Source organism: Sardina pilchardus, chromosome 11 (assembly GCF_963854185.1).
Source record: "Sardina pilchardus chromosome 11, fSarPil1.1, whole genome shotgun sequence".
In the NCBI taxonomy this organism is placed as follows: domain Eukaryota; kingdom Metazoa; phylum Chordata; class Actinopteri; order Clupeiformes; family Clupeidae; genus Sardina; species Sardina pilchardus.
The window spans coordinates 27,937,490-27,959,800 of NC_085004.1; the positions used below are offsets into that span (position 1 = coordinate 27,937,490).

Sequence of the window (22,311 nt, forward strand, 5' to 3'; positions counted from 1 at the left end):
ATAAAGCATACCTTGCCCCTTGACTGTTAACCATTGTCCCTTATTGTCCCCTAATCCAGATCATTGCAATGAAGGATGGGACAGTGCAGACCCAGGGCACCCTGCGGGACATCCAGTACTCAGAGCCAGACCTGTATGAGCAGTGGAGAGCACTCATGTACAGAGAGGTACGCGCCGCACCCAGAGCCATATAGAAAGAGAGAGTTGCAACACTCTTTGAAGTCAAAGTGATCACATGGTCACATGATCAAAAGTTCCAAAAAACCTGCGCTGAATGGTTGAATCACAGGAGGGTGGGATGTGCTCCTGGATGCTGGAGTGTATAATCAATTAACCCATTGACTGCTGACCAAGAGATTGGCTGTCAATAGTTCCAAAAGTCCCATAATGCAGAGGTAGCCTGGAAAAAGCCGCACCATACTGAGCCAGGACACACTTCACCCTCTCCAACCTTGTCAACTCTCTCGCTGCCATCCTGAGCTGATGGTGTATTATGAGCTAGTGAATACTGTACATTACTGGCATTATTACAGGAGGACTAATGGAGCCGCATTAGCATGGGGGCGCTAACCTTTCTGTTTGTCACAGGAGGCTGGGAAGGAGAGTACCAGTGAGATGAGGAAGAAGAGCTTCCGCAGGAACATGTACTCAAGAGACATACACACCAGAGACGAGGAGGAAGACGATGAAGGTGGGACCACCTCCATTACAAGCTGAATGACTAGATATCTACAGCTTTTGTTGTCAGTTTCTTTGGTGTTATTTAGATAGTGCACCATCTCTGTCAGAGATAGCTAAATCTTACAAATGATATGTAATTATACATTACATAGAGCATTGGCTGTCATTACATCGCGCAATCACATTAGCAGTGCAAATTAAAAGCAACGTGAATGAATTCACTAGCCTACTGTACAGCCTACGCCACTGCCCTGGCAGATAGTGCAGCCGCGGTCAGATTGGTTGCAGTGGACTGCGGTTAATTAGCAGCATGATCAAAGCCCAGCAAATCTGCACTGCTAAACTGAGTCACATTGCCTGGATCCCATTTTGGTTATTCGGGGCTGCTTTTTGCTGTAGTGCTGTAGTCTGTTGATGTCTTTTCTGTGTCATTTCTGCAGAACCCTGATGTTGACCTGTTTATTGTTGCTGTTGTTGTTGTTGTCATTGTTGTTGTTGTTATTGTTTTCTACGTCTCTGTGTGCTTCCCATGTGTGGACATATGGGATGGCTTCAGCACCTCGTGTTGATAGTATTGCTCAGAAAGGTCTGGAAAGAATGGCATGGTTTTTAAATGGCACTCCCCCCCATACGCATCCAACTGGATGAGGGACATTTTCACAATCATTATTATACATTAATATATTCAAATATAAGGTAACTCTAGATACAGTTTAAATAGGTTACATTTAATTCAAATCAGTCTAGATACAGTTTAGACTAAAGAATGTTCAAAGAGGATATGTATTTAGTGCTAACAGTTAAACTTCTAACAGTTCAGATAAGAAAATCTCAAAATAAGTTGAACATTTTTTATTTATGTAAGTACAAGGTAGTATGCTAGGTTTTGACAGACTAAATCTGCTTAAGATGCTGTGGCTGCTGATAGAAGCCGGTGCACCAACCTAGTGATGGCACTACATAGTTGCTGCTGCTGTATTAGATTATACAATATAAAACATCAAAAGCACCAGATTTTGAGAAGGACTTAACCCTGTTCCCGTAGCTGATTGTGAAAATGGAGGCTTGTTTATTTTAATTCTCATGGTCCATCAACTAGATAAATCCTCATGTAGCCAGGGTAGTTAAGGGATGTTACAGTACTCGTAAAATATTCTAAACCTCTCTCAGTGGATGAATGTTTTAACGTTTAAACGATAACAATGCCAAAAAGTTTGGGACTCGTAATGAATTGAGACAGATAAACTAGACCAGTTGCAGAATGTGAACCAACCAGTTGGGCCAGTTATATTTTAACAATGGTAATCAATCAGCAAACCAAGATGTTGCCAAGTCTGTAGTCTGAATAGTATTCTAATGTTAATACATTTGCATCTTATATGATGTCTTCTATTTTACTTCCACTATCCTATATTTCTTAGCATAGTGTAATTAGCAAGTGTAGTATATGATTACTCACTTAAGAATTTAACAGATTTGCTTGTATAGTTTGATAATATGGTGAAAATAGTACATTGGAGGAGTGCAGTAAGTAGAGTTATACAGTAATAGAATTAACATCTAAAGAGACTTTTAAGAACCATCATAATATCCATTTTATCGTTTAAACAGTAACTGATAAACATCCCATCCACAGCCTTTCATCTTTGGTTCCTAAACCAATCATTTAAATGCACGATGCCATTGTCCTATAGAGTATAGTGTTAAATCCAAGCTGTGAAACTCCCTTTGTATGAAAACAGACCGAGGTCCTGCTTTGTTCCCTGCAACTGTCCTTAGCACCTCCTTTAAATGCATGGAATATGAATCTAATGCATGCTGCTGTAGACAGTGTCAATGTAGAATAGCCCCCTGCCCTGCTGTTAGTCCCTCACTCTCACCACAAACACACAGCATGCACCTGAGATTCAGTATCATTCTGCTGACAACATGCACACTTCCCACACACCCCTTTAAACATCTTCAGCTGTAAATGGGGGATGAGCAGAACACCTGTAGTTTGTAGAACACACAGTTCTGCTGAGTCAGGCATAGTAGGGGAAAGTAATGGAGGTTATAGTTTATCTGAATAATTAGTTTGCCTGTTATTTACCCCGATATGTATTACAGTTCTCTGTATTCTGTGCTGTTGTGTGTACAAGAAGGTTATACTACATGAAGTGTTAAGGCTCTAGTCATTAACTTGATATCTCTGTCAATGCTAATGATTGGCATAGAATGCTAGTGATTGGCATAGCCATGCAGGTGTCAGAGCGCTGTGTGATGAGATGTGGTGACGTGTCGGTGGTCGCGTCGGTTCTCTCGCGTGACGGGTTCTTGTGTTCTCCGCAGAGTCCACGACGGACGAGGACAGCCTGGCGGCGGAGCTGCGTCACCGGGAGACCATCCCGTGGCGCTCGTTCAGCGCGTACCTGCGGGCGTCCGGCCTGCTGCTGCTGCTGCTCTTCGTGCTCTCGCAGCTGACCAAGCACTCGCTCATGGTGGCCATCGACTACTGGCTGGCCCACTGGACGTCCAGCGTCATCGTGGCCAAGATCGCCGCCGCCGAGGGCAACTGCACGTCCGAGCAGGTGTGATATAGGTGACCGTGCGGCGGAGTGCGCTGAGAAACTGACACTCTGACATTTCGCTGACATTTCGTCGCAGCATGCTGCGCAGTGAGTCGGGACGGTCCACTTGGGGTGTTTGGGGCCGACGACCGACTGGCTCTCTGGGAAACAGGTGCGCGGGGGTCTCGGCAAGTAGTAAATAACTTTGCGAGGCACGAGTTGTCCTCACATTTCACACGGTCATCTCTTCAGCAAAGTGCCTACAGCACAGTTGGCGCGTGACGGAGCAACAGACCGCTCTCTACCCAAGCCGTTCCACCCAGCTCGTGTCATTGGTCCCAAAGGAATCAACCGTTAAGGGTGCGGGGGGTGTGGGGGGATGGGCAGCAGGGTGGGGGTGGAGAGGAATGGCAGGGTGCTATTGCCATAGACACGCAATCCCAAAATAAGCCCTATTAGAAGTTAGTGCAGGCTGCACTGCACCCACAGCTCTCCTGGTTGTGTCCCTGGACCTCTCCGTATGCTTGTCCGTGGCCCCCAGGCCTTTGGGTCTGTTGCACAGCTGTTCCCCCCTCTCTCTCTCTCTTACTCTTGCCTCTCTCTTTCTCTCTCTCTTTCTCTCTCTCTCTCGCTCTCCTTCTTTTCTTCCTCTCTTCGCCCTCTCTCAGAACATACTGTGTCCAGTGTACCCTCACTAAAGGGTCATCACCCAGCAGCACTAGCTTTGTGCCGACTGGCAAATAATCTTTTGTGTATGTTTGCATTTATTTTCATTGAATTGTTATTCTATAAATACATCAGTTCATCTAGGTCAAATCTATACCATTGTTAGAAATCTAAAATGCCACGATGTAATTGATGATGCAGTTTATTATGTTTGTTGTGACATTTGTTTTGATATGGATAAAATTATGTTGATAAACTGTCATAGGACGTCCACATATATATTCCTAGTTTATTCCTGATGACGCTGGCAGCTGCGTTTAATCCAGTGTTCAAACACAGGTTTGAAAAACAGATGCACTGTTTTATGGAGATCAACAGTTTAACTGCACGTGTTAATCACCCTGGCAAACATCCTCTCTGGTTTGGAGAGGAGAGTGTTTGTCAGTATGCCAGCCTGCTTTAAAAGGCACAGCGGTGATAAATATGTTTAGCTTGTGGAGGCTTTTGGCCATTTGCTGGTAACCCGTGCTGATCTTTGCCCTCAGAGGGTACATTGACTCATGCATGGACACGTGCTATCAAACATACTGTTGAGTCCCTTTAGGAGACATGGGATCTCACTGCCAGGTCAAATATACTGTACAGTCCTTAGTAAATTACCTTTCTCTTCTGATTTGCCCCCATCACATCCATGTAGAATATACTTCTTTTGTGGTACTGGATGTTGATGAAAGTGTCCTCCTTTAGACCGACTAACAAAACAAAACAAAACAAAACAAACATACAAACAAACAAACAAACAAAAAAGATAGTCTGATGATTTGACTGACTGTGAGGTGTGTTCCCCGCAGGCGTGCGTGTTCTCCCACTCGCCCTACCTGCTGGTGTTCTGCGTCCTCTGCTGTCTGGGCATCGTCCTCTGTCTGGTCACCTCGGTGGCCGTCGAGTGGACAGGGCTGCGCGCTGCCACCGAGTTGCATGGCAACCTGCTGAAGATCATCATTCTGGCCCCCATGAGGTAGGCCAGCACATGACCAGAGCAGGGCAGGGCGTGGGTGGGGTGGGGTGGGGAGGGGAGGGTGGTTGTCTCCTCTCCATGGGGAGGTCAGATAACATATAGGTCAAGCTCAGAGGTAAACATCTTTAATCTGTGTAAGAAAGTGAAAGAAAGAAAGAAAGAAAGAAAGAGAAAGAGAGAGATTAGCACTCAAGTGTAGTAGTCAGTAATGTATTTAGCATCATGGCAGCAGTGCAGCTCTCCCTTGTACAGTACCTTCTCTCAACTCCGTGAGCAGAGGAGAGGAGAGGAGAGGACAGGCAAGCAGTGTTGTCTTTGGGCTTCACAGCCCCACCATCTGCTCTTTAGGGTAATGGAGTGGACAAAGGCTGTGTCCTGGGAGGCTGTGCCCACTGGTCAGTTAATGAACTCCATTTATTGTGCTCCCTCGGCAAAGTCAAGGCCATTTGGTTCAAGCTGTTTACGCTGTCCTGTGATGTTTTCTTCACCAGCTGAGGCTGAGGGTGGAGAGTTACCAGAATATTGACAAATCCATGACTACAATCATTCTGTGTTTGTGTTTATTTAACAGGCTTTTTGAGACGACTCCCCTGGGTAACATATTAAACAGGTTCTCCGCTGATACCAACACTATTGACCAGGTAAACAGTTTTTAATGGAGCTGAGTAGACCACCATTCACATATCAGGCACTGAATGGAACATTCAGCTCAATCTAAACACACATGCTCTGATATGATGATGGTCAGAATTAAAGCACAGCCAGCGTTTATCCAGTGACTCAGCAAGAAGTATGATGGCACATACCTCCTCCACACTAAATATGTGGGGCAACTTATGCCTCTTCGCTGGCCATTGTAGTATGTTTTCGGATTGTCTGTATGTCTGTCCATCCCGATCTTTTGAACACGATATCTCAAGATTGCCTTAAGACACGTGCTTCAGATTTGGTTCGAATGCTTACTTGGACTCTTTGGATTGCTTTCAACTCTATATTCCATATGTACTGTATTATATGCCTTGCCACACACAAATATTTGTCAACCAGAAATTTGTGTTTCTGGCCAGTAACATGACATGTTTGTAATGTTGCGATTGGTTGATCACAAGTTGATGCAAATCATTGGTCAGTGACATGGCTCGGCAGCATTGCCCAAAACACTGCTCTGTGTATGGTCCCCTTTAGTGAGGGCACCATAGACTGTTGTTTCTGATGTGTGTGTTGCAGCACATCCCGACCACCCTGGAGTGTCTGAGCCGCTCGACGCTGCTCTGCGTGTCTGCGTTCGGCGTCATCGCCTACATCACGCCGGTCTTCCTCATCACTCTCGCCCCCCTAGGCATCATCTGTTACTTCATACAGAAGTACTTCCGGGTCGCCTCCAGGTCAGTGCCACTCTAGTCTCAGTTTATTCATTTCTCAATCAATCAATCAATCAATCAATCAAGTCAATCAACAAATCAATGATTGAATGAATGAATTAATCAATCAAATCAAGCAATATAGCATTCCATTAGACTTCATCTATTCTGTATGCCTATAATGATTCTCAAAAAGAATGCACACCCCCTTTTATATTAGTTTCCCCTGTGGATTGGAAAGCTACAGTATGTTCTTCAGACAGACTTTAAGAATGTGTGTCATTGTATCAGCCTTGTCTATCTATCTGTCTGTCTGTAGGGATCTTCAGCAGCTGGAGGACAGCACCCAGACCCCTCTGCTCTCCCACTACAGTGAGACTGTGGAGGGACTCACCACCATCCGTGCCTACAGGTGACACTAGCACACACAGCAGCTGGGCAGAGCAGTGGGGGCTACAGCAGGAGATGGAGCTGTGTGGAGAATCATCAGAATGAATAATCTAATATCAAATATTTTTGAAAATGTACTGTACAGATCGAATAAAGAAGCTAGAAGTGTTATTTACCAGTCATTCTCCATGTTTATTTATTGAAGGTATGAACAAAGATTCAAGAAGAAACTCCTGGAATATGCAGATGCAAACAACATCGCCTCCCTCTTCCTGACCACAGCCAATCGCTGGCTAGAAGTTCGCATGGTAATACATCTCAGTCATTTAATTGTTTTGTCTTTTATGAATAGCTGATTTATTGACATTTTGTAATAGTGATATTCAACTTTGTTTCATAATATTCATTTATCATTCAGCAGTATGTTGGCAAATGTGAGGAGTCATTTCTTTTGCACTGAAACTCCTGTGTGTCCTCTGTCTGTGTAGGAATATATTGGGGCTTTCGTTGTTCTGATTGCTGCGGTAGCATCCATCAATAACTCCCTATATAGCCAGCTCTCAGCAGGTCAAGTTGGGCTAGCGCTGACCTATGCACTCATGGTATGTCTCTAACTCAGTGTCATTCATGTCAATTCGTGTCATATTATATATAATACTGGTCTACATGATTGTTTAATCTGTTCAGTTGTGGTAGGCATTTTGAAAGTACTCATTTGTGAAAGCGTTGAGATAAACCAGCGACATGTGATGAGCCACTGTTTATACCTGTAGGTGTCCAATTACCTGAACTGGATGGTGCGTAACTTGGCAGACATGGAGGTGCAGCTGGGCTGTGTGAAGAGGATCAACAGTCTGCTGCAGACTGACCCTGAGCCCAACCAGGGACTCATGAGTGAGTCACAGAGCTTACAGTAGCTGTGCATACTGACTATGAACCCTAGAAAGGATGCTGTGGAAGTGAAGTGGTGGTGGACTGTTTGAAGAGCCTGTTAAACAATGTGCCATCTCTCAAACTTGTAACAGTACTTCACTGAATGTCCTTTGTGTTTTGTGTGATTGGTGTGTGTGTGTGTGTGTGTGTGTGTGTGTGTGTGTGTGTGTGTGTGTGTGTGTGTGTGTGTGTGTGTGTTTGGGGGTGGTGGTAATTGTGTGTGTGTGTGTGTGTGTGTGTGTGTCTCTCACAGCGCCAGCACAGGTACCGGCCAAGTGGCCGCAGTACGGTGAGATCAACATCGAGAACCTGAGTGTGCGTTATGCCATTGGACTAAAGCCAGCCCTGAAGCATGTCAACGCTCACATCCGACCTGGTCAGAAGGTAGCAGACAGAGGTTCATCCTTACCATGCAAAACCTCATTGGTCACCTTATTGTAGGAGTGATATTACTGTAAAAATGTCAAGAATTGGTATTCACACCTTATTGTCACTTTCAACATGCAAGGTACCCCTTCAGTGACATTTTGAATGTAATGTACAGGGCAGTCCATTAGATTTGCATGGAACCCTGTTCATTGGAAAATTATGCTGAAGGGGGTATCCAGTATGTTGAAAGATGATGGAAAAGGGGTACTTCATGAGCCACTCCACCAGTTGCACAGTGCAGTAGCAGGCATTGGCCGGGTTTCCCAGAATCGTTAAGAAGCTCTTAAGTTCTAAGAACTTCTTAGGAGCGTTGTAAGAATGTTCTTAACGAAACCCGGCCATTGTGGGTATGCAGTGGCAATAAAGACAAAGACTCAATTCTCCCTACATGTCCGTGTACCAAATGTGTTCACAATGAGATTGAAACCATCACTTTAAGGCATAAAACTACATTGGGTTGGGTCGCTATGTGTGATGCAGTAAGTGACATGCTAAACACGTCTCCATAGGTTGGGATCTGTGGCAGAACAGGCAGTGGAAAGTCCTCGTTCTCCCTGGCTCTGTTCAGAATGGTGGACACGTTTGAAGGTTTGTATAGCTTCACTGGACACCAACAGGTCTATCAGGCACTTTCAAGCTTTTACACTAAAATGAATTTAAAAATCTGTGTTTGAACGTATTAGAGAGAAAGACATAGAGACAGCGAGATGGAGAATTAGTCTCACGTTTTCTGTTTGGTTGGTGAATTTTTAATCCAGGTGTTTTTCATATCTTCCCCAGGACAAATTGTAGTAGATGGGATCGACATCGCTAAGCTCCCACTCCAGACTTTAAGGTCACGCTTTTCAATCATTCTGCAGGATCCTTTCATGTTCAGCGGGACCATTCGGTGAGCATTTGGAAGTCGTTAATCCCTGTTGTGCGGCCCTGCTCGACTCCAACCTAAAATACAATAAACAGCCATATTAACTACCGTGGCCATTCTGTCATCACTGTGCAGGGTAGGAAATCCCTCTCTGGTCTGAGATTAGAATAGGCCTCTCCTGACATAACAGGGTCAATAAAGACATGAACACTCTGAGAATTTTCCAGAAGGTCACAACATACTGCCTGTCGTCTATAGCATTCAGCCAGCTATTTATGTTAGCCATAAATATCTATAAATATTTTATTTCACCACTGTCTCCTAAATCTATAACCTGAAAAGAATCTATGCTAATGCTACATCTTCATACTTTGCAACATCTCACCCATGGATAAAACATCAAGACTTACTCACACATTTTGACCACCATTTTTGCACTGTTGTCACCTAATTGATTTTGTTCACGTCTCTCTCTAACCATCCTCACCTCCCCTCTGCCCCGTAGGTTTAATTTAGACCCTGAGCGGAAGGCCTCAGACAGGACGTTGTGGGAGGCTCTGGAGATAGCCCAGCTCATGCCAGTGGTCAAGGCTCTGCCTGGTGGCCTTGGTAAGACAAACATGGTGACCAATAAGATAAAAAAAAAACGTTATTGTCCATTAAATTGACATACATTGTTTTTTGTTTTTAATTTGGTGATCTGGTAACACGGTGAAGAAGACAAATAGATAAACTACATAAAATATGCACTTCAGCAGCAACAGTATTTTAATACACTACTATCTTACAGGTTGTCCCCTAGGCCAGAGTGGGTTTCAAATCACTCACTCTTTCAGAGACTTTAGTAATGTTCTAATTTCATAGAGGACGATGTGGTGAACTGTACAGGCTGATTCACTCTTGTTGTTGAGGGCCATTTTATAGTAAAAGAATAGCCTTAGTCGAGTTGCCACAGTGATTACATAGTCTGTGTGGAGTAGTTTGTTGGAGCTAGGAGTCATTCGGTTACAAAACATCCCTGCTGGCTGATCTGCCAAGGTGGCATTCTTCTACATGACTGGCCTTCAACACACACTGTGCTTATACCATCTCCTTAAAAAGTTGTACTTGATAAAAAGTTACATCACACTTTCTCACGTACCGGCTATGTGCTTTTTGTGTAGTAGTTTTTGTCAACGCCTCTTCTCTCGTGTTGTAGATTCGGTGGTAACAGAAGGGGGAGAAAACTTTAGCCAAGGTCAGCGTCAGCTGTTCTGTCTCGCAAGAGCATTTGTGCGAAAGAGCAGCATCTTGATCATGGACGAGGCCACTGCTTCAATAGACATGGCCACGGTAAGATGCATTTGGATATTACACGAACATATTATATAAACAGCCGATGTGGTGTCAATATGCTACTGTACTGTATATCATTACTTCAATATTCCATATACAACCCCAAATCAGGAAAAAGATGGGGCGTTGTGTAAAATGCAAATAAAACAAAATGGAATAATCTACAAATCTCGTAAACTCATATTTAGCTGCAAAAAAAAAAAAACACAGTTGGGGCATGGGCAACAAAATGCTGGAAAAGTTGTGTAAAGATAAAGAAAACAAAAGGGGGAATGTTTCACAACTAATTAGGGTAACTGGCAACATGATTATGTATGAAAAAGAGCATCCCGTTGAGGCAGAGTCTCTCAGAAGCAAAGATGTGGAGGTATTCATCACGCCGTGTAAACCTGTATGGTCAAATGATGAAATGAGACAATGTACTGTAATTGTAATGCTTCTTAACATTACAAATGTGAAGTATTTGGAGAGTTCATCATCTAAAGTGCATAATATCGGGATAGAGCTGAAAAGCCATGTTGGATGGCCGTGGTCTTATGGATCTCAGATGGCACTGCATTAAAACCACACCTTTATCTGTAAGAAACTGGTTGTATGGAATCACAAAAAAATAACCATTGTCTCTGAGCACAGTTTAACATACTACAGCCAAAATTGCATTCAGACATGAATGATACAGAAATACCACATCTTCTCTGTTTAAAACTTACTTTCTGACTTCTACTACTGATGCATCAGCTACAGTAAGACAATAACATGACGAACTGTAGGAGGTCAGCACCGTGGACAGGGCTTCAGCACAGCCTTATGTCAATTAGCTAATTATAGACCTACATCTCTGTTTCAACAGGAAAGCATTCTGCAAAAAGTTGTCATGACAGCCTTTGCCGACAGGACTGTCGTCACCATAGCGGTAAGTAACATTTTGCTCTATGATGTGCACTGATTTTGTTATCAGTGTCCTATTCATGATGCATAAACTGCAATCTTGGTGTTTTTTCAGCATCGCGTCACTACCATACTGAATTCTGATGTGGTGATTGTGATGAAGCGCGGAGTCATTGTGGAATATGACGAGCCAGGAGTACTTTTGGAACAATCAGACAGTGTGTTTGCATCTTTTGTAAGAGCTGACAAATGATGGATTGACTGAGAAGAGAGCTTTTTTAAGATAACATGTGTTTGTATATTTGTTGATAATTTGTATATTGTTGCCAATAAAACATATTTTGTCTTTATAAAATAAAGTTGTTGTTAATGCTCAGAGGAAATAGACTTTACACTGAACAATCAGGGAGAGTAGCCTATAGCCTATATAGTGAAGTTGTATATTAGTAGACTCCCAGACTCAATGACAGGTGGTCTGACATGTCATGAGTCTGTTTTTGGGACAACTATGAAATAAACTAAGTACTGCACCTATAATGTGTGGTCACTTTCACTTCACACGCGTCTTCTATTAAAAGAGAGGAAGCAAAGACTGTTGGATAGAACTCTAGTCACTCAGTACCCCAGCTGCCTCGGATCAAGTGCCAGCTCAGCTGGTATGTGACAAGACATGCTGGACAGAGTAGAGTAAATTGCACCGACCGACTGAAGATTTCACCGTTGTCTCGCCAAGGCGCGACACACTCGCAGGCGTCTCTCCCCTGGGACTACTACTGGGTACCGACAAACAATACTGAAGTGGATCTACAACTCATCCACTCGTGTGCTGTGGTGGAATCGCGTATAGTTTTAAGTGGACATGAGTATACGCTTCTCGGTCAGCTGCTACTTGGATGAACAAGTTCGTGAAAGAGTTATACACAGTTGGAGACGCGCATCTCGAACTTTATGAAGCAGAACTACCTTCCTTGCTCAAACTGCATTACCAGTTTTTGCCTCGTTTAAGTGATCATGTTGTCAAGACAGGCTGTTATTGGGGACGATTTTGTCTTGACTCGATTGGCAGAGGACGTCTATCAGACAAGGTTTGAAGCGAAGCAAAGGAAAGCGAGGTTTGTTGGCAAGAATGGGTCTTGCAATGTTGCTCACACGAATATAAGAGAACAAGGACGCTTTTTGCTGGACGTCTTTACTACTTTAGTCGACCTAAAATGGTTGCATACTCTTTTGATATTTACCATGTCATTTCTGTGCAGTTGGTTACTGTTTGGTATGATTTGGTGGCTAATTGCTTTTGCACATGGAGACCTGGACCAGAAAGGAGACGATTTTATTCCGTGCGTCACGAGCATTAATTCCTTTGCCTCTGCTTTTCTCTTCTCAATAGAAGTGCAAGTTACTATTGGTTTTGGCGGACGCATGATTACCGAGGAGTGCATCTCTGCCATTGCAGTGCTAATTATCCAGAATATAGTGGGTTTGGTCATTAATGCAATTATGCTGGGCTGTATTTTCATGAAGACAGCTCAAGCCAACAGGCGAGCTGAGACGCTCATTTTCAGCAAGCATGCGGTCATAGCACTCCGGAATAATAAACTGTGCTTCATGGTTCGCGTTGGAGACCTGCGAAAAAGCATGATTATAAGTGCAACTGTCAAGATGCAAGTCGTAAAAAAGAACACAACACCAGAGGGAGAAGTAGTTCCTCTCAATCAAATAGACATTGAGTTAGATAACTGTGCAAATGGCATCTTCCTTGTTTCCCCTCTTATAATCACTCATGTAATTGACAAAAACAGTCCTCTGTATGATTTGACAGAATCCGACCTGTTAGAAATGGACTTGGAGATTGTTGTGCTTTTAGAGGGTGTGGTTGAAACCACTGGTATCACAACACAAGCAAGAACGTCTTATCTGTCAGATGAGATTTTCTGGGGACACAGATTCGTCTCCATTGTGAGCGAAGAGGAGGGAGTCTATGCCGTGGACTACTCCAAATTTGGCAACACCTTGAAGGTGCATACGCCGAGTTGCAGTGCCAGGACATTAGACGAAGGTGGAGTTTCCCTCCGTCTCAAAAGGGGGGAGACACATCGGGGTACTATCAGACGTCGACCTCCAGGTGTTGCCCAAGAGACTATGAACTGACCTGGGCCAGGATCAGCGACGAATGAAAGGTTTTTGTGCCAAGGCAGAACCTAAAGGCTCTTCCAATAGGAGGCCTATTTGTTGCATGACAAAGATTTTCCCAATACGTTTTTTGGAAGTACTTGCACTGATTATCAGGTACAAGATATAAAGTGCATGTAGACCTAAACCATGCACAGGGAGATGCTCATGTTTACAGATGTAGGAGTTAAATCTGATAGAATACAACTCTAATTGCTTGTCTAATTTCTTTGTTTTCTCTTCCAATATTTCTTTTTGTATAAATTGACAACTTTCATCTGTTGATTTCCTTTGTAAGGAAACACATGTTTAGTTAGTGTTCTACAATTATAAAGTTTGAGAAAAAGTTGTCAGTTGGAGTGGCCCTGTGTTCCCTTTACAGACAGAGAAAACAGGTTCACACAGAGTCAATCTCCTCCTTATACTGTAAGAACCACACATTGGCAACATTTTTAAATATTTTATTAGGTTATAATTCGCAGAGCTTAAAATATTAAATTGCTTTTAACTTAGGCATTATTAAAATACATAAAAATGAAAGCCAGAACTGAAGAACCCTGCAAATGTCAAACTAAAACACTTTTAAAATAAATAAAACTGGGGGAAAGGGTGCTTATCTTTATAACACAAACCAACTTGCCAACCAGAATCCAGTTTGTGACACTTTGTACAGTGATGCAGGGTGAACCTCAATCCTCTCTGTTTTGGGGATATTACACTTCCATACAATTAGTTCTGTGAAGACATGATTTAGATCTATCTATTAGTTTAAATTTAACATTTGTTTTTTTTTTTCATGATCGAGACATAAAACCATGTTTCAGCTCCAATCATGAGAGAATGTTTGCATTCTCCTGCATTCACAATGCGCCACCATCCCCAGTGTCCCCCCAGACAGGATATTGCATCAGAGGAAGGGCTTCCGGGCTTGACCGACTCCCTTGGACCCCCACTGTGACCAGGGCTCCTCTCTCTTTTAACATTCTAATCTGCAGACATATACCGATGCCATTGTCATTGTGCCTTGACACTCCAGTGGGGTTTAGGGACACCCTCGCGTGCCATCTTGGGTGAGACAGCCCTACAGACAAACACTGGTCAAAGTCCCACAGCCTCGGAGCACAGCGCAGCGCAGCGCTCCATCCTTCCCCCAGAGGTCCAGCGTAGGCTGGGCAGAGGGCTGTCCAGATGGGGAGGGGGCGCACTGGAGGGTGGGGTGTGGTGGACATTGGTCGCCGGCACGGGCGTAAGAGTGACAAGGGCCTGATGGGACCCAGAGATGCCCACATGCCTTAAAGAGGAAAGGAAGTCTCTAGCACACACACGCGCACTCACACACACACACGCACGCACACACACACTCCCATTGTCCCAAAAAAAACCTAAATGAAAATCAAAACATGGGGATGGGGGAGAGAGAGTGAAAGAATCGTTGCTCCAGTCAGGAGCGTCAGTAGAGATGGGTGCGGTTGGCATCGCGCCACCCTCACCCCCCCCCCCCCCCCCGCATCCTGGCACCCGTGCAGGAGATATATAACGCCGCCATGGCAGAACCAAAACACCACACTGTCAGGTCTCGCAATCTAACATTACACGACAGTACAACAGAAGAGGCAGTGCCACCACCCCCTAACAGGAGGGTAGAAACGTAGAACAGACGCCCTCAGACAGGGAAAGAGAGGAAAGAAAAGATCAGACAGAGTAGAGGAGAGAGAGAGAGGGAGAGAGAGAGAGAGAGAGAGAGAGAGAGAGAGAGGAGGGGGGGGGACAAAGATACACAAACATGAATAAATAAAAGGGTGGGAGAGAGAGTCTAGGATGGTGTGTGGTGTTGACCTGGCTGGGTGGGTCAGTAGGTGGGAGGGGCCTCTGTGGTGGGGCGGTGTGTGTGTGTGTGTGTGGGCGGCCAGGTGGTCAGGTGGTCAGGGCTGGTAAAGTGGGTGGAAAAAGCTCACAGCGTTTCCCTGCTGCCCCGGCCAGTCCCGTCTGCTGGCAGGGCCCTAAAGATAGCAAATATGAGTCGGAGCGTGGAAGGTCTCGTGAGTCCCCCTCCCCTCCCGGCCCGCGAACGAGCGAAGTCTCGGGGGCCAGGGCTGCGCTCTCCGCCTTCCTCTCCTCCGGGGGGGGTGGGTGGGTGGGGGGGGGTCCTCCTCCTCCTGCGGCTCGGCAGGCGTGTGTGCCGGAGGGCCCGGTTCATCTCTCGGTGACGTGGTTCTGTGCAGGGGGGGGGAGCGGCGTGCAGAGCACCTCGGACAAGTCGTCCATGATGGAGGTCTCCTTGGGGTCCACCAGGTTGAATTCCCTTATAAATACGATGAAATGTGTGTAAAGAGTGTTCAAGTGTCCGTGCAGGTCCATGGCCACCGTCTCCCTGTAGTGGGACCAGTAGATGTGAGCAATCACGTGGAAGAGATACCGGCAGATCTTCTTGATCAGCGTCTCAAAGGCATTGGGGAACTCTTTACCTGTGGGGGGGCAGATGAAATAGCTTGGATCAATACATTTCACAATAAAAACTGCATGTTCAACACTGGTAGTGCTTTTCCACAAAGTGATGTTACTAGAGTTCGCCACTAGAGGGCCTTAGAGATGTACAAATGTAGATAAACAAATAGTATTTTTTCAACAACCTGGGTTATTTTTAAAACCTGCAAGTAATGTCAACTCCAATGTGCTCCACATACAAAAAAACAGGCTGGAAGAGATCTCCAATCCCTTGTGTTTCCAACATCATCACACAGACAATTAATTCATACAGTATTTCCAGTTGCTATATACAGAACTCCAGTTGTCCTCTGTATTGACATTTCAAACCCCATTATTTATTATTTTCTCTGCAATTGCTACTTATGAAATAAGTCGTATTACTTATACATTTTAGACTTGAATCATTGCTTACGTCACTGAATGTCCATTGACATGACTGGATTGACATGACTGGATTGACACACTAGGTGGCACTGTGCACCAACACTCACCATATTTTGTTGGGAAGATGTCTTCATCTGTGACCAGTTTTTGTACTAGGCTCATGACAAAGTCTACATACTGCGGCGCTGTGCATTTGGTCTTCTTCCCCTTCTCATCATACCAGTAGTATACCCTGAAAAACAAACATTTACATTGCATGTAGTCATTCGCGAGACATTTTTATCCACACCAATTTACAGTGAAGGGGAGATACTGTATACATGTTTGTGTACAGAAGGTATAAATAAACACAAGGGCACATTGTAGACTGTCAAAACTTGTTTAACTAACGATACCAAAATATAAATGTACCGACAGAAATGTGGTTAAGTGAAAACAGAATTAGCCTTAAAATGCACACATACACACACAGACACAAAACTCGTCTGCGACACTTGGAAGCCACTTTGTGCATTCTTTTGAGCAGCATGGGTTATTTACAGTCCAGCCCAGGTCTAGGCCTTGAATTACGTTGTTAGCATTTCTCCAGTCAGGCAAGCCGCACTCTGTCAGGGTGCTCAAATGGCAGCGGCGCTGGGAGATCTTTTCCAGCACCACCACCACCGCTGTTTGGACTGGCCGCTCTTAAAAAGCTACAAGAAGCTGCAAAGTGCCAGAGAGAGCTCCGGATTCTTGCTTCTGTTCCAAACAGGACGGGAGTGTGGTGAAGCGGGGGGGGGGGGGGGGGAGAAGCCACGAGAAGGAACACCTGTCTATGGAATACGGACACACTCCGTCTCCACAACTCAGTTGTTCGCCCCGTTCTTACTCTTTCTCATGATGGAAATTCCACGTTAAAAGGGGATCTTGTTGACACACTTCGGGGAGACAGAACGCACTAAAAATACAAGTACACAACAAACAAGTCCCTGGGCTGATGGCGAGGAGATGGAAAACACCCATTTGATTAGAGGCTCCAGCCCGGCCCACGGCCTGTTCCCGTAAGTGGTTGCGGGCAGGCCGATAGCATCACGCTGATCTGGGCTGTGCTGAGCCCGACTCGGCCTATTAGCAAGATCGGCCCACAGGGGCCCAAACACACACACACACACACACACACACACACACACACCCCACGACTCAAACAGATTCTGCTGAGTCTACTCTGACAGGTTTAGTAAAAGAATGTTCAGCGCCGTATATATTCAAGCAAACAATACAATTCGGAGCGTAGGCCTACATCAGAAACGATTACAAAATAAACCACTGACGTTCTCAAGTCAAGGGCCATTTATTTCCAGCTCTCTTCCTGTGTGGTACCCATATGGTCTTCATAAAACAAAACTGCTCGTGACATAATGGGCTGCTTTCACCTCGGGTCTAGAACGTCATCCGCTGACGTCTCTCCGTCTCGGAGAACACGAGTGGGCAGCAGCAGGTACGGATCCCTGGAGCGGTAGCGGTTCTCCGTTCCCCCCGCCTCCGCAACAGTGCGCGCACATCTGGCCCTCCTAAATATAGCCCCGGCTATCCCAGCAGCCTCCGCGAGCAGCGGAGCACTTCCCCAACAGACCGCCTTTCACAGCGCCGGTCTGCAAGGGGAACATTCCTTAGCTGTTGGGTAAGGGGATGGCGTGTGTGTGTGTGTGTGTGTGTGTGTGTTTTTGGCGAACAGCAGCATTGGAGGCAGCAGAAGGAGATAAAGGCCCTGCTGGATAACACAGGATGGAGAGGTGCTCCACCTGTGCAGTAGCCTGGCAGCGTGCCAGTCGGGCACGGCCTCGAGAAGAGGGCATGGCACGGCACGGCACGGAACGGCACCACCCTAACCTCAAGTGTAAGCCAGTTTCCGACTATTCTTAATCCTGGAGTCTTACAGTTGATGTTTAGTTTGCTTTGTCCGAGGAGGGATCTTAGTGGTCAGCATGAGGTAAATTCAGAACAAAGTAATGTATTCGTTCAATCAAAAACACACACACATACACACACACACACAAAGAGACATGAATACTCCTCTTGTTTGTTTTTTTTTTCTAATGACCCGAGTAGATGAGTGACAGGACTGTGTGGGTGATGAGGATGAGACGGGGCAGAGATATCCATCAGTGCTGGGCAGGGTCCTAATCCTACTCCTGAGTGACGGCTCGGCCTCGGTCAGGGGAGGTGCTCACTGACCGCCACATTCTCAGACGGTGGCTCACGTTCTCAGACTAAAGCCTCCCCACCCTGCACAGTGCATATCCCCCGGCCTATCACATGTCGGTATCGCAACCTCCTGTTAGCTGATTGGTGGACGTGAGCAGTGGGGTCATCTGGTGGGTTCATCCAGGGCATTGTGAAGCACGTCAGGACAAACATTTGCGGTCTGGGGGAAATTGCTGTGTTGATAAATCTCTTCTGGCAGATTTGAGCATAGCCCATGCTTTTATGCTGTAATTAATGATTGTGAAGTAGCAATGCTTTAATGAGGGAAAAACATATTAAGCCACAAAAAAACTAGAAATGTGTAATAAATGTTAAGCTAATAAATGACTAGCTTGACCACTGTCTGAGTTGGGAAATATTGTGAGAGGCTCACTGGGTGCATGAATTCTCTCTCAAAGACGTTTTGAAGGGGGGGAAAAAAGAAAAAAAAAAGAGAAAAATCTGCTGCCAAGTGAACATTGAAGATAAGGGGAAAGGTGTGTAGGATCTCACTATCAAGTGTGTAATCTATGTTCTCCTTTAGCGCACTGACAGCATGTTCATCTCAGCCGTCATAGCTGGAATGTCTCATGGTGGTGAGGAGATTAGGACAGTTTGTCTTTGAGGAGGGTGGACGGCTCTTCTGTCTTTAGGACACACTGATGCCTGGGAGGAACCACAGGGCTAGTGTGCTCCAACCTGTCAGGCCAGTTGAGAAAACAGTTGAGCTTTTTGTAGTGAACCACCCCCCCCCCCCAGGCTGCAGTGTACTTGCGAGGTCTTTTTATTTGCGTTTCAATTGCTAAGTCGCGTATATTTCATTTAGCTGTCAGAAAGCGGCTCATGACAGAACAAAGGCATCCCAGAGACTGAGAAGTTGGAGAAGACTCAACAACTTTGAGAGATATTACAAAATACCTCCCCTCTCTGCCTTTCTGTCTTCCAGTGAGAAGCTACAGAATATTGCTCAAGAACAATTAGGAGCCGTTTCCCCATACATGGACGGAGCCTTGTGCAGGACTAAAAGCTCTTTTTCAGATGAGATCTTGGCTGAAATTCTCTGTTAGTGCAGGACCAGGCTTAATCCTTAATGTCCGGCCCCAAAACTGGCCCTCTAGCCAGTGGTCGTAAGTGTTCATTTGTCAAGTCAAGTCACTTTTATTTATAAAGCGCATTTTCGTATGCACAGAATGCAACCCAAAGTGCTCCACATACAAGACAGGCCAAAAGATGCCGGACGGAGCGGCGTACAGTAGTTGCCAGTGTACCCGTGACGCCGAGACATTATTAACCGCCCTCGTATATTTCAGCGGATTTTCCCAGACTACAGCGACTCTTCCGTCCCTGGACCCTGTGTGCACTCGCCACCATCAGCAGGAGGAGGAGGAGGAGGAGGAGGAGGACCCACCATCTGATCATCTGCACATTTCCTCTAACCTCTGTGCTGGCAGGAAATATTTCAGGAAATGGCTAATTGTGCTGACCCGCTGACCCCAGCCGTGTCCCGCGGGAGCCCCGTCTTATCTACACCCCTGATCTCTCTCAGCAGAACAAGGGCAAGAACACCGAGTTCCACGCTCTCTCGTCGAGGTCACTCGGACGGACACACACACACACAAGCGAGCGCCTGTTTTCCCTCCGCCGGGTCTCGTCTCAGACACTGTCACCCCGCGCGAGGGCAGCGAGGTGTTCTGTTGCCTGCTCTGCATGGCTCAGGAGGATGGAGGGATGAATAATGAATCGGCACACGGAAGAGGAGAGGAAGAGCGAGAGAGAATGAGAACGGGAGAGGAGCGCTACTTACGTATTGCAGGCCGTCATGGCTTGACAGGTGTCCCCAGTGCAGAACTCTGAGATTGTGCTGTACTGGAGGTTAATGAGATTGAAGAAAGTTGTGGCTGTTTGAGACAAAAAAAAAAAAGGAGAAGAGAAAGAGAGAAGAGAACTTTTACTTTTTACTCCTCAGGAAATGGGACGGTGCCCTTTTTTTTTTTTTCTTCACCGTGGCTTCTATCAGGGCTTTTCAACTGCACTATCTGTTTCCATTAATGCAAATTAGGGGGATAAGAGTTCTGGAAAGGAACTTCACTGCACACAGTAGCCATGACCTCGTCCATCAGGTCAGACTGGTGGCCATTAAGCACTTCAATGGGATCAAAGCCATATAATACATCAGCGTATCAGCTGCATTACCATAACACACCTTTATTATTATATGTCCGCACTAATTGCTACACTGGATTTGGTGGTGTTTGTGCAATTACAAAGCTGAAAAGTATGAGATTATTTCATCCCAGTGATGGCATACCATGCCCAACCCTTTACCCATATACAGTAACAAATTTGGTTCATGTGGTTATAACATGAGAACATCTTAGAAAAACAGCTACATAGCAAAAATAACCCGCACAATACCATTCCACCATGTTTTTCTTGGAAGTTCTCCCTGCGATAACATCTGGGGGAATGTAAGCAATGTTATGCTCTTTGGAATTCTAATCTTAGCTGTTTTTTTATCGCTGTGTTATGCAAGTCAGAGACGTTTTCGACATCGCCCTGCAAAAAATTCCGAAACTTCAAAAGACCTTTCCAAAACTATCCAGGGAACTGCAGACAAAACAAGAAAAAACAACTCTCTGACATTCCCACGCCTCAGTCATTCAACTTACCCATAACAAACCTCTAAGGGGAAATGAAAATGCTTTAAAAAAAAGAAAAAAAAAGGTGGTGTATGTGTGTGTGATGATTTCACTGTGTTCTATGCCGTAAGAAAGGGTACATACTGTTGCTGGCTAGCCACTCATTGAGATCGATCTCCCTCGGCAACACGACCAGCTCCTTGAGGTCGAAGTCGACGACCCGTACTTTGGTGTACTCCACCTCCAGGTACTGCTTCTTCTCCTCGGTGGGCGGCTTCTTTCCATTGGGCTTTCCTTTGGACTTCCTGTCGGCGGAGAGGAAGACAAGAGATACATGCGGTCAGTAGGAGGCCTCTGACACAGGGCAGGGCCACTGAGGCCAGTAGCGCATGGCACACACACACACACACTGTGGGGGCTGGGGGGGGGGGGGGGGGGTCGGATAGTCGGGAGCCTGAGGGGGGGTTATGTAATGCTACTGCCCACATGTGGAGCCCTGACGCAGGCGGAGCAGGGCCGTGCGGCTCAGGGGCCTCGGAGCTCCTCAGAGCCAGCAGTCTGGAAAAGTGAGGTGGTTTTCCACTGCGGGGCCTCGGAACGTTAACCTTGCCCTGTCATTAAGCCGACGAGACCACGGCCTTTGTGGCCTCCACTTCCAGATCTATTTTTAGCCTCCCCGCCCGCCCGCCCCCAAGTGTCGTGTTACAGCCCAAGCACACCCTTCGAAGCTGCCGTTCCCCCCTCCACACCACCACCACACCCCGGCTCTCAAACATAAAACCCACCGCGGCGTAACTGGAAAAACTGAGGCCCTTTGATGCACGTCACAGGGCACGGCTAGAGGAAACATGCTGCAGGGAACGCAAGCCTTCTGCGGGGAGCTAGCGGAACTGCCTGGCATTACACTAATGAGAGGAATAAAAGTACAGCCCGTACAACGAGACCGGTCACCACCGCCTCGGCCCTACGTCAGAGAGGAACATAATAGACCAATGTCCGACTCCGAGCGCCGTCCGACCGGTGGACGCAGACATGAAATACCTGAGAAAGGTGAGAAGCTACATATGAATAGAAAACTTGAGAACACACCACGAGCTGTGTTCCCCGTCTTCACACACCCACTCGGTCTCTCTCTCCCTACCTCCCACTGGCTGAGCTGATCCCTATCACAGAGCAGACATCAGGTTGTATTAATAAAAGTCAATGACCTCTTTCACTGGAAAGAAAAACTGCAATTGATTCCCACACTGGCAGCGGATGAGGCTTTTTTTGGGGGGGGATGAGTGGGTGGGTG

At 45.9% G+C, this 22,311-nt stretch overlaps 3 protein-coding genes across 8 annotated transcripts in view; 2 read left to right on the forward strand and 1 right to left on the reverse strand.

The window, feature by feature from the left end:
- Positions 1–11,435, forward strand: part of LOC134095452 (ATP-binding cassette sub-family C member 8-like) — a 25,842-nt gene extending 14,407 nt beyond the window's left edge. The window contains exons 22-38 of the mRNA XM_062548991.1: positions 60–185; positions 589–691; positions 3,013–3,251; positions 4,748–4,914; positions 5,486–5,555; positions 6,142–6,299; positions 6,595–6,687; positions 6,871–6,973; positions 7,154–7,267; positions 7,439–7,559; positions 7,852–7,982; positions 8,537–8,615; positions 8,808–8,916; positions 9,398–9,501; positions 10,091–10,224; positions 11,078–11,140; positions 11,231–11,435. Of these exons, the coding sequence (XP_062404975.1) occupies positions 60–185; positions 589–691; positions 3,013–3,251; positions 4,748–4,914; positions 5,486–5,555; positions 6,142–6,299; positions 6,595–6,687; positions 6,871–6,973; positions 7,154–7,267; positions 7,439–7,559; positions 7,852–7,982; positions 8,537–8,615; positions 8,808–8,916; positions 9,398–9,501; positions 10,091–10,224; positions 11,078–11,140; positions 11,231–11,368 (2,052 nt within the window). The 3' untranslated portion in view covers positions 11,369–11,435. The remainder of the gene's footprint in view (positions 1–59; positions 186–588; positions 692–3,012; positions 3,252–4,747; positions 4,915–5,485; positions 5,556–6,141; positions 6,300–6,594; positions 6,688–6,870; positions 6,974–7,153; positions 7,268–7,438; positions 7,560–7,851; positions 7,983–8,536; positions 8,616–8,807; positions 8,917–9,397; positions 9,502–10,090; positions 10,225–11,077; positions 11,141–11,230) is intronic.
- A 366-nt stretch (positions 11,436–11,801) lies between these two features.
- LOC134095618 (ATP-sensitive inward rectifier potassium channel 11-like) lies at positions 11,802–13,736 on the forward strand. Its single transcript, XM_062549243.1, has one exon. It carries the CDS (start codon positions 12,127–12,129, stop codon positions 13,261–13,263), a length of 1,137 nt encoding a protein of 378 aa, XP_062405227.1. The 5' UTR covers positions 11,802–12,126; the 3' UTR covers positions 13,264–13,736.
- Positions 13,730–22,311, reverse strand: part of LOC134095619 (MOB kinase activator 2-like) — a 44,353-nt gene continuing 35,771 nt past the window's right edge. For all 6 annotated transcript variants that reach the window (XM_062549250.1, XM_062549249.1, XM_062549248.1 and 3 more), the window contains 4 exons: positions 21,162–21,322; positions 20,183–20,276; positions 16,263–16,387; positions 13,730–15,749 (listed from right to left, as the gene is read on the reverse strand). In XM_062549250.1, coding sequence (XP_062405234.1) covers positions 15,478–15,749; positions 16,263–16,387; positions 20,183–20,276; positions 21,162–21,322 — 652 coding nt within the window. In that variant the 3' untranslated portion in view covers positions 13,730–15,477. The remainder of the gene's footprint in view (positions 15,750–16,262; positions 16,388–20,182; positions 20,277–21,161; positions 21,323–22,311) is intronic.

Excerpts from the sequence above, each read along its gene's own strand:
- LOC134095618 (XM_062549243.1), top strand. The coding sequence starts at position 12,127 with ATGTTGTCAAGACAGGCTGTTATTGGGGACGATTTTGTCTTGACTCGA.